Genomic DNA, 12,418 nt, shown 5'->3' with positions numbered 1-12,418 from the left:
TGTAAAAATGTCTTTATTGCTCATTAGATAAAAATACACATCCAATGTTACAGGATAAAAAGATTAAAAGTTCAGCTAAATTACAATAGAATAAAAAGATTAAAAAATGCGAAAAACTAGAACCACATGTCTGACAAAAAATATCATAAAATATTGTATTTAAAAATTAATCTATTTACAAATGTCTTCTTATAACGTTCGGTGTTCATCTTGCGCCTTTGGAAGCTTTTACCTCTAAGATTGTAGGTTAGATTGTTCTTTTCTTGAGGTAAGCACACCTTCAGAGGGTGGTTATCATGCTGTTTAACTTTTTGAAAAATCGCTTTATCTTGTTTTTGTAGTAGTGATCTAATATTTAACTGTGTAGATATAAAGCGCAACTTATAGCATCTGTCTAAAAATTGCTGAAGGACATTAATTTCCGCAATGGAGGCACCATAAACAGATAGTCCGTAGGTTATGTTAGGGAGAACAATACTATAGAAGAGATAATCAATTTCTGTCTGGCTGTAGCGCTCTTTTCTACATACTCTCAGCATGTGTAGACATTTGTTGACCTTGCACAGTTTAGCTTTTATGTGTGCAGAAAATTTTCAGTCATTCTGAAAGGTCAAACCTTATAAATCAAGAGCCGGCATGTTGTGGTATATTACGTACAACAGGATAGAATGTGGAGTTCCCTTTCTTCTTTATGACAAGTTCTTTACACTTGTTAGGGTTACAGCTCATCGAATTACAGTTCGCCCAGGTTAAAAACGCCTCCACTAAATCACTAGACGTATCACTGCCTCCTTTCCACACTGGTGCGACAATGGTTGAGTCATCTGCGTATTTAAAAAGAGCAGGAGTGGAACCTAGCTTGATTTCAAGGTCATTCAGAAACATGTTAAATAAGTAGGGGCCGCTCACACTACCCTGCGTTGTCCCCTTGTTCACTCCTTTCCACTCGTGAAGGTGGTTGTTGTGGATCATACGTTGTTGTCTGTTATAAAGAAAACTGTGATACCAGTTGATGATAAAGGCATTCAGGAGCAGCAAGTTTAGTTTCTTAAATAGTAGCTCGTGTCTGACTGAGTCGAACGCTTTGCTGAAGTCCATAGCGAATACCCGTACTCATTACTAGAAATCTGAGTCATTTCGTTCGCGCGATACTTCCTGACTGCGGTGTACTCAAAGTTCTACGGAGCATGCCCGAAGGTGTTAGGTTGCAAAACAACATAACGCAATCGGTAAGAAGCAAAGATCTTGATTATGTTGCACTAAATAATCTTTTTTCAGCGGATTTTGAAACAGCTTCTAAAGGCAAAAGGAAATATAAACCCGGGGCAAAATTATATCAAGTGGAGAGACTTGTCAGCATTGATTCGTCGCCCCGATTCTTGGCTTATTCGGGCACGTTGACCGGGGATCAAATCATTAACAAGAGTGATGTAGTTGAGAGCATTAACTTCAGAATCGCTCTTGTCAGCTTTCCCATGCCATTCTTTTAGAAGATAATACGGTATTTCAACTAACAAGGCACCTGAGATTCGTCAACATCTTCCCGGCTGCGATAATTTTTTGCTGGGCTGCCACTTCGAAGATTAGCCGGCACGTTTTGCCTCTCACGATCGCTTAATAAATCAGACATGGTTTGAACTTTAAAAACTAGTAAAGAAATGCGTTGGAGATGTCATAGCAATGTTGTTATATTTAACTTTTAATTGCCAAGCGGAAACTGTCACAACCACCCACGCGACCCACGCACGCTTGCACACTCCTCCGCACGCTATAGATCGTTTTCACTGTCACGCAACAAAAAAATAAATTGGAAACCGTCCAGTGGAAGAAACCAAGAAAATGAAATGTTACCAAAGACTAACATATAAACAGTTTGTCCAAGTCTCAGGTCTTTATGGCCCACAGTTTCCGAGTTATTTGCCGAAACGTTTCACGCACCTTTGTAGAGCTTTGTATGGGTACGCCATATTGGTGTACCGTTTTGGTCCACCAATATGGCCGCCGGAAATCAACAAAACATCTGGAGTTCACTTTTTCTATAAAAGCTCTTTCTTTTCACTCGAGAACCAGCCTACGTGCGCATAAACATATCCTCTAATACTTGAAATGGTTATACTGCTGAAAATCAAGAGGAGAGACTTTTTTCAACGAGACAGCATTCCTGTTTTGGTGTCACGCACTGTGAAAACTCGGAAGTTCAAATTGCTGTATTTTCGAAATGAAACATGCTACAGGAATGGAAACTTGTACAAAGATTTATTTTTTGTTTATATTCAACCTAGTGTAAATAAGAATTCGTAAAACCTCGCTGTTTTGACTTAACAATTTGATGACGTCACTGTGAAAACCATCTATATTTTCCAGCGTTCCAGCGTTGTAAACAGTGGACCGATGACCGATGACCAGCGTATTTGCGTGTACACTATAATAACTCACATATGAAGTACCTACCATAAAAATGCCCGGCTACATTTCCAAAATGGCTACCAAAACAACGAAGGAAAAGTGCCGATACGGCGAGCGTTTTCTATATTTTTCGCATTGTTGTGACGCATGTCTACTTAACAGCGCTTTGGATGAACAAGCAAATTATTGCTCTTCAAATTCGTTGATTTGTCCGAACTTCTTAGTGGATCTACAGGAAGTTTCTGGCGGTTCTTGAAGCTTTGTTCTCAGACGATGCTGTTGAGAGTGATGGAAGGTGAATTCATTCAAGATTTGATGTCCAAAGTTGAGCTTTTCTGAAGTAATATTTGAAGAAATTTGAGACGTTGTAAGACGATTTGGGTCTCTTTTAGGGTAAATTTTGTGTCAAAATTTGTCCGAACTTAACTTTTAAAAATCACCCACCGGAAAATATTTTTATTATCACAGAGATGTCCTCTTTCTTTTAGGAGCGATGGAAGATTTTCATCCTTGGTTATAGGTCAGTGATCCTGATATTTATTTTTTATCCCATACATTTCTTTGTAATTCTTTCTCCGCCATGTTTAAAGGCCTAGAGAGGTGAAATATGATCGATGTCTCGGATTTCTGGTAATGGCCTCACAGTCTGAATTATCTAAGGGTTTGTTGAGAAAGTGCTGGATCGTTAACAGCGCACTAGTGCAATTTCCACTTTCACGGTAAGCAAATTGAGTGGTTCTTAGATTTTCCTCCACAGCCTCCTTCACAAAAGTGTTATAAACAACTTTCTCAAACGCCCTGGCTATAACTGGAGTGATATTTATGCCATGGTAGTCAGATTTTTCTTTGGGTATGTCAACCTTGGGTATCGGATTTATATTCGATCTTTTTCATGACATAGGCCAGGTGTGCGTGCGCGGAGACAATTTCCAAATATGACTGAGAACTGGTGTTAAAATCTCAGCATGTTCCTTCCAAACCCAAAAAGGGATGCCATCAGGACCCGTGACTGTTCGTTTGATTTTGCCAAGACTTTTCCAAACAAGCCTCTCAGGAGTTTCAGGTGCTTCAATTTCGCTCCCGACAACCACATCAACTGGTGCAATGTAATTCTGGTCAGTACAAAGTTCATGAAAATAATCATGCAACTGGTTGGCAAAGGTGTTATCTAATACAACAGAGTTGGAGTGGGTGCGACGTTGTGTGATGTCGTCTACGGTTTTCCACCAACCACCACTTCCCACAGGAGCGGCGAGATGTGTCCTGTTTTCACAATCAGCTCAGAGATGCGCCTATTAATTGTCGCTAGCTGTTCTTTATTGTTACAACTAAGCCTAGATTTTTTCTTCAGTAGTGTCTTTACCAGAGGGCTCATCCACGCGGGATCCCTGGAGGACATTGTAACCGTCTTAAGGGGCAGGCACCTGTCCATTAAAGTGGTGAGTTTTGCTTCCATTTGAGAGACCGCGGCATCAACCTTTCAAAAAGATCCGGACGATTTGTTAAGCAGTTATCCAGGTGCGAGTCGCCCCTTGTGGGAAAGTCAACGAGCGAGTTCCAGCCACTTAACGCCTCAAGGTGTTGTAGGTCCAGTTGATTTAGATCACCACCGCATACCACCACAGTGTCAAGATGTTTCTTTAACACATAATCTACATATCCAACCAAATAGTTCATTAGATCGCAAGCCTGATAAGTTATGCTTAGGTGGGTGGTAGAGTCCGCATACCAGCATGTGATGTCCCGATGGTAATAATAAAGTCAGACAAATTAATTCATACAGACTGGAGCGGTAAATTTCCAAACCCTTGATATTATGCCGTAAATAAATAGCCACACCACCTTTGTTTCTTATGTCTCGACCCATCCAATTTCTGTCTCTCCTAAATAAAACATAGTCCTTGATAGCCACTATACTGTCCGGCATATCGGGCTTTAGATGAGTTTCTGATACGATACAAATGTCTATGCCCTGATAATTCAAATCGGCCTCCAATGTAACGCAAACTCTTACTCGATTTTTCGTCTTTGCCAAGCTACAGGTGTTGACAAACATGCATTTTGGAACTGCGAATTTGCCAAAAGGCTATTAGAGGTGCGCTGGCTTTTCGATGCACTGGGTATAATAGATAGGCATCTCTGGTCAACTCGGAAATTGTTATTCTTCCTTGACGGACAGCGAGTTTCGACAACTTCGATGTTACGTGCGTAATGGCCAAAATAAGATTTTCTGCGGCCCGCTCGCTTACCGCGGTACCGTAATATTCCTGCGTTCTTTAGATCTTTCAGAAATAGGCTCCGTTTGCATATAGTCTTAGAATGAGAGTGGGTAGAAAACAGCTGAAAACGAAGACCTAAGACCTAAGACCCAAAAACAAAGACCCCCTCAAAATCACTTATAAATATCTAGAAACGGGTATCTCGACCTTAGATGTGTAAGAAACAACAATATCTTCAATTATACAATATTTCGATCAGGGTCTTCGTTTTCTACACAATCCCCCCCCCCCCCCGTGTGTAGAAAACGAAGACCCCCCTAAAAATCACTTGGAAACGGCTGGAAACTGCCTTTAACGACTTCTAGACACTAAAGGAGTGCAAGAAACAATACGGCTGCTGACGATTTTCAATTATACAAAATTTCGACCAGGGTCTTCGTTTTCTACACAATCCCCCCGGTGTGTAGAAAACGAAGACCCCCTTAAAAATTACTTGGAAACGGCTGGAAACTGCTTTTAACGACTTCTAGACACTAAAGGAGTGTAAGAAACAACACGATTGTCAGTTATACAAAATTAAGTCAGAGACATCGATGGCTTTGGGCTTTAGTAACGGCAACGCAAATGCCATAATGAGGACAAAATGCATGAAAAGGAACAGCGAAATCTCGCCGAGTGTGCAGTCAATGCGGTAACAGAAACAAGATATCTTCTACAGCCGCGGCTCCGCGGCGACCTAGTCGACGATCGTACATACGACTACATACGAGTCACATACGAGTACATAAGGGTACACACCGATAACATACGAATACAAACGAGTACGTACGGGTAACATACGAGTCACATACGAGTACATACGAGCAACATAAGGGTAACATACGAATACATACGGGTAAAAAAGTAAAAAAAAGTACGACTCGAAGCTGGGACACCAGGCACACGGGGACTGAGAAAAGGAACACCAACACAAGAAAGAATGGATGAATGAAAGCACGTTGATTGACAGTCTGCGCACCCTATCACGTTACAAAGCTGGGAATTATTCCATAAAGCGAATTTAACGGCCTTCAAACAAAGAATTCCATTTCCGTAAACCGATTTCCAACCATTTTCGCGAGAAAATTGAAATAACAAAAAATTGAAAAAAAAAATTATTTAAAGAGAGAGAAAAAAATATCTTGGTCGTGCAAACTCATTTCGACTGCGGGAGAAAAATAGATTGAATAGCCTTTTTACATTTACATTTTGTTTTCGTACTCAGGCCACGTGATGTTACTCTAGAGAGAGTTTTCTTTCACATTCCGCCTTGTTCTCGTGTATCTATAAAAATTACAAACTAGCGCGATAAAAGTCAAAAGCTTTTAAAAGACAATAGAACTGTAGTATAACTGTGAACTGTAGTATGTTCATGGAAGGACAATTCATCAAGAAACGTTATCATAGTTATACTACTAGAAAAATTTTTTTTGTGTGTTATAAATGACTGCCTCAATTTAATTATTAATTCAGCTTACGAAAGCTGACAACGAGACTGCCCTCAAAAAGGTTACAAAGCACAATGACAAGGGCGACAGACATCGATAATGTACAACTAAAATAATCCAGTAAAAAGTACAAAAAAACACGGCGTATAAAATTAGGTTTTAAAAAAACTGTAACATATGTTCGTGCAGTGATATTTCATAGAAAAACTTTATGGCCAGTAATGAACCACATCAACTAGCGTCAGACATGCTCGTTAATTGCTGACTATGAACGATCTGTGTTTCCAGCCGGTTATTTCTCCGATTTCTTGTCTGCACGTAAAGTAGAAGGCCGTCCGATGAATCCAAACCAAAAACGCCTGCTCAAGTATAACAGCATGGGATTACCAGGCACGTGGGCGCAAAGTTGTATGGGATCTTTTTCTCTTCTTCTTCCTCTTTTTTTTTTTTTCCTAATTTTTGAATTTCAATTTTTTTCTCTTCATTGCATGAAAATGGTGGAAAATCGGTTTAAGGAAATGGTATTCTTTCATTGCAGGCCATCAGATCCATGAATGGTGTCCCTGCATCGAGTCATACTTTTTTACTACTTTTTTACTTTTTTACCCGCATATATTCGTATGTTACCCGTATGTTGCTCGTATGTACTCGTATGTGACTCGTATGCTACCCTTATGTACTCGTATGTATTCGTATGTCATCGGTGTGTACCCGTATGTACTTGTATGTAGTCGTATGTTACTCGTATGTAGTCGTGTGGTGTTTTAGTCAAGATCCCTAGTTAACATGGATCGAAATACACCAATTATTGTCCGCAGACGTGACCTTTTGAACCCACCGGAGAATTAATAATGCAACTGGTAAAAACGAAATAAAATGTTGTAACAAACAAATCGCTGTCTCCCGGGCGTTCGGGACAGAGAACATTGTCTGGTGATAAGATCTTATAAATTTTTCTTTCTAAAAAGGTCCTGTTCGCACTACGTAAATTCAATTAATTGCAAAAAATGTAGCTCTATAGGGGTCATGTAGAAAACGAATGGAATACCCCGCTTAAAGACCCTGGTCAAAATTTTGTGTAACTGACAATCGTGTTGTTTCTTACACTCCTTTAGTGTCTAGAAGTCGTTAAAAGCAGTTTCCAGCCGTTTCCAAGTAATTTTTAAGGGGGTCTTCGTTTTCTGCACACCGGGGGGGATTGTGTAGAAAACGAAGACCCTGGTCGAAATTTTGTATTATTGAAAATCGTCAGGAGCCGTGTTGTTTCTTACACTCCTTTAATTAGTGTCTAGAAGTCGTTCAAAGGAAGTTTCCAGCCGTTTCCAAGTGATTTTTAGGGGGGCCTTCGTTTTCTACACACCGGGGGATTGTGTAGAAAACGAAGACCCTGGTCGAAATATTGTATGATTGAAGATATTGTTGTTTCTCACACATCTAAGGTCGAGATACCCGTTTCTAGATATTTATAAGTGATTTTTTTTTTTGGGGGGGAGGGTCTTCGTTTTCTACCCACCCCTTAGAATGATGGCGAATATTTAACAACGTTTCCCTTTAATAAGATAAGCGGCCACATCCTTGTGATTCAGATGACTGGCAATATGGTCGTTCTATTGAAGGTAAACTTGACTTGTCCTTAATCGTTTCAGCCATAATGTCGGGACCTGGATTTCTAGAAATGTCCATGTGTATAGTAAGATCCATAACGGGGTCCCAGTCTGGTTTGGTTAGACACATATGACCGCGTTTAGACCACAGAGATAAACTGCGGCGAAGCCTAGGTGTACTTAAAGGCCGCCATTCGCAAGAAGTACGGTTGAACCGAAGAGGTGTCCAAAACTCACAAGAATTTTGAAATACCTCATACTTCTCTAGATGAAAATGGTCCTTGGAAGATCCTTGATGTTTCAGCACGTACTTGTTGTTTAAGAAATTATGTTTAACGGTTAAAAGAATAAAAATGAATTGAACTAGGCTTAGACTGGCCGCCATGATCGGCGCCTGCGTATGTGAATCAAAAAACGCTAAGATTTTGCTTTTTTTTTTGTAATTACAAACTGTAACATAACTTGTATAATAATAACACTGTAGCTAACCGCAACAGAACGAACTAGAGTACAAATACAGTGAACGACAACCAACTTAGACATGTTTCAATGAACTTTTTAAGGAGATCGTAAATGCGTTTTTAGATGTTTACGTTCAAATGGAAATAGTTTTACTAAAGAGGTGTGATTTGGGAATGTGTGAAGTTCGTCTTGAGCCGGGACATTTCTTTTAAGATGAATGTTCTTGAATATTCCAAATGTAAAAGTGTTTCCATGACAACTTCTTTATTTACTGCGTTTCGTTGTGCTAGGTTGTAATGAAATTATTTCGTTGATTTCCTTTTCAGAAAACTCCCGGGGGGGTACTCCCTGGAATTCTTGGTGGGGGTGTGCCACCCGGTTCTTTAAATCCTGACCCGATTTCAGACCAGAAAATGTAATTATCCAGACCCGTTCTAAGAATAGAACTCTAAAATCCATACCCGTTTTCAGACCTGGCCTTTAGGCAGAAATTGTGTTATCATTACTTAGATTAGGGCGCAAACACAAAAATCATTCAACTCTATTTGGAATTCGCATAATTATCTTTCTTTCTTACTCATTTGGAATTAAAACGATAAAAATGTTCACATACTCCCGTAGTTTCCTCGAAAACCCAACCCGATTCCAGACCAGAATGGGCAAAGTGTCAATCCGTTTTCAGACCAAAACTGCGCAAAAACCCCACCCAATGGGGCGGCACATACCTATATGGCGTATATAAGGGAGTACCCCCCCTTGGAAAAAAAATAACGATTTGTTGATTCAACGGAATGATGTAGAGAATTTTCACAATACAATTTTTCTTGGTAGATGTAACAAAAGACTAATACACGAACTTCAGTGCTTTAACGATAACAAAACGGCTTATGCCAAGGTACTATAAAATAACACACTATAAATAAAGCATCAACGTTCTTTGTTAAGCTTGACTTTGATCTGATAATATTTAGTCCAAAATGCCTAGTTTTGCTTGATAGAGGCTTAGTTATTCTCAAAAGAGTCTCTATTTTCCTCAAAAGAAGCTCATCCATTCTTAGGAGAGGTTCATTCATCTCCAGAAGACGCGTGTTTGCGAGCAACGGGAGCGCCTTGTTAGCTTGTTGTTACTTTCCACTTCGTACGAAAAGACTTAAACCTAATGCAACTGAAATATAAATACCGGGGTTTTATTCGGCCGACATCTACGGTTTCCTTGTCCATTCTTAGAAGAAGCTCGTCGGTCTTCAGAAGATCTAGATGCTTGTTTGAAAGCAATGGTTTCGCCATGTTGGCTTGTTTGATCATTTCACTCGGCAGGAAACGACTTAAACTTGTTCCAAAATATAAACCACTGCGTTTTATTCGACCAAGATTAACGGTGTCAATGTTGTGGTTAGTAAAGGAAAACAAAAACATTGCGTAAAAAGGACAATTTACGTACCGATCTACGAAGAACCAGGAGACAATAAGAACCTGTTGAAAGCACATGGCGATCTTGATTCCAACTGGCTACAATATATCACGTGATGTGGCTACGGTTACGGACTGACATTTTCGATAGAAATAGTGCAGGCTAGTAGCCTAACCTGCACAAAAAAAGCGCCCGATCTCGGAACCAATCAAATTGCAGGATTCAGAGGATTCCGCCTGCTCGCAAGCTTACAAAAAAATAAATATTAATTTTCGTTTTTCTTTTTTAGTACTTTTCATGCGCTTGAGCCAAAACTTAGACCTTTTTCGGCGAATCTATTTCGATCCTTCTTCGATCCTTGTTTATATTTATCATTTTGCCATACAAATAAACATTCGTATAAAGTTTAAAAGAAGATGAGGCAAGGGAGCCCAAGAAAGCCAAGAATAAGGCTTGTGAATAAGACCTTCCTTTAAAATTATGTCATATAATTAATAAATAAAATACTGACATCGTAAGGACCTAGAAACAGCGGGGGTTTCATCGTTTGACTGTAAAACCGTTTCGCGCATTATTGTTTCTTTTCTAATTAAGTTCGACGCTCAAGAAACTTCGACGTTTGACTCAGCAGTCGAACTTAGGTCCACCCAAATCGTAATTTAGTTCGTCTCATGATAAGTTCGACGTCTTTCCCCCTCCTCAAGTGAACGATTATATAAATACTACCTAATTGGCACTTAATTTCGCGTTTTTGGCGATTGTAAAAAAATCGCGAAATTTAAAACCCATGTAGAAAATTCAAAACACACAAAAATACATTGAACAATTTAGCAACAACATATACATTATGTTCAACAACTACACAAATTGTTGATTAGTTTTACTGGTAAGTTCCAAATAACGTTAATAGCAAAGAGTTCACACATTGCTTGTTCCAATTTATCTAGAAATTGTAAAAAGTTCAGACTTTTTGAAAAATAAAATCAATTAATTTGAGATCGCGAAAATAAAACCCTGCGAAAAACTATCTTCAATTTGCCAAATTCGCGGAATTAAGTATTTCTTTTCTTTTTTTTTCTGTCTACTTTTTTCATCAATTTTTGCGGCGTAGGTATTTCGAGTACTCGTAAATTTTATGTTTTCGTTTTCCTATCCAGATCGTTCCAGTTATTACTTTGAAAAATACCAAGATTTACTAACCAGAGGAGCTGTCGCCGTGGAACTTTTCACCATTAATGGAAGTCTTTTTCTAGCGTTCGCCAACTATAAAAGTGACACCGCCGAAAAATACAACACAGATTCTTTTATCTACAAGTTCAACGATTTGACTGGAAAATTCTTTCTTTACCAGACCATAGGCACACATGGAGGGCATGACGTGGAATATTTTACAATTTCTGGCGAACATTATCTTGCTGTTGCTAATGATAATGATGGAACTACGAACAGACTAAACTCAGTTATTTATCTTTGAAATGGAACATTTTTTTTTTTGCTTTTCAAAACATTGCAACGAAAGGCGGAGCCAGCTTTAATTTTTTTTTTACCACAGCGAAAGAGCCCTTTCTTGCCGTATCTAATCTCGACTATTCTGCCAACTCAGTCATCTACGAGTGGAAAAACAACACGTTTGAAAAGTTTTAGGAGATAGCGACAAGGAGATGTCGTGCAAGTACAGCGTTTGTAATTTACAACGAAAGCTACGTTGCCTTTGCAAACGAAATCAGGTCGGCATCGTCGGTAGTTTATAAGAGGGCAGGGATGCACTTCGTCAAACTGCAAAACCTTCAAAAGCACAGAACAATGGATGTAAAGTCCTTTTACATTAATTATGACGTGTTTCTCGCCATTGCCTCTCAGCCAGAGTCATACATTAACAAGTGGAATGGAAGTCAGTTTGTCCAATTTAAGACTATCCTTACTTCTGGGGCCAGGGCTCTGCATCCCTTTGTCATGTGCGGTCAAACTTTTCTGGGCATGGCTGATCAATACAGAACAAAGACAGTGTTGTATCGGTTCTCCGCCCTAGGCCAGTTCACAAAATATCAAGAGCTGTCAACCTTTGGAGCCATTGATATGACGTCATTTGAATACAAGGGTCATACTTATCTGGCTATTGCTAATTATGGAAATAACCAAAGGAAAATTGAAAGTACGGTGTACAAGTGGATCTAAAAAGAATGCTTAATATACATTTATTTAATAGTTCACGTGGTTAGTTCAAGATGCAGTCTCACCTTATTGTTGTGAGGTATTTGAAAGTTATTTTAAGATTTGTCTCATCAGTTTAGTCTTGATTTTGTCCAGATAGGGATTTTCCTGTTTTGATCTTTTGTTTTTACTTGTACTTGAATTTATTCTTATCTCGCGAAATTTACTTAATGTCCCTTTAGGAATATTCTTTGCTTGTTATTGTCAGATGTTAGTTTTTCATAGGTGGTCGTGTTTTTTATGTTAGAGCTGACCTTGGTTCATTAGTCTCGCTGAAGTTCCTGTTTGGGTTTAATAGTTAACCAGCATTTTAGTTTTTCATTGGTTTGTAGCTTCTTGCCGATCGCAACCACGCAGGTTTAGTAATACCAAAACATAACACATGCACGCCTTATTTTATTCCCAAAGTCACGAGTTAACCCAAAACATGTCCAGCTTTGGCTGTAAAAACCGCTACTGTACTTAGGAGAGTAAGGATTGAGTGAGAAGAGGAGTAAGAAGATTAACATTAAGATTGTTAACAGAAGTCAAAGAAGAATATAGACCAAAATGTAAATCAGATTCCTGGTACCTCAAACGGCCACTATTGTAAAAGGGGCAGGCAGGCGCTTAGATCAT

General features: G+C 39.1%; 1 protein-coding gene across 1 annotated transcript; it reads right to left on the bottom strand.

Annotated features, from left to right (window-relative positions):
* Positions 1-624: 624 nt before the first annotated feature.
* Positions 625-1,098, bottom strand: LOC140949482 (uncharacterized). The gene has a single exon (XM_073398640.1). The coding sequence runs from the start codon at positions 1,096-1,098 to the stop codon at positions 625-627; it is 474 nt and encodes a 157-aa protein (XP_073254741.1).
* Between the last annotated feature and the right edge of the window lie 11,320 nt (positions 1,099-12,418).

Source organism: Porites lutea, chromosome 10 (assembly GCF_958299795.1).
Source record: "Porites lutea chromosome 10, jaPorLute2.1, whole genome shotgun sequence".
Lineage (NCBI taxonomy): Eukaryota > Metazoa > Cnidaria > Anthozoa > Scleractinia > Poritidae > Porites > Porites lutea.
Note: the sequence above shows the minus strand (reverse complement) of the source record. Positions and strands in the feature narration are given on the sequence as shown.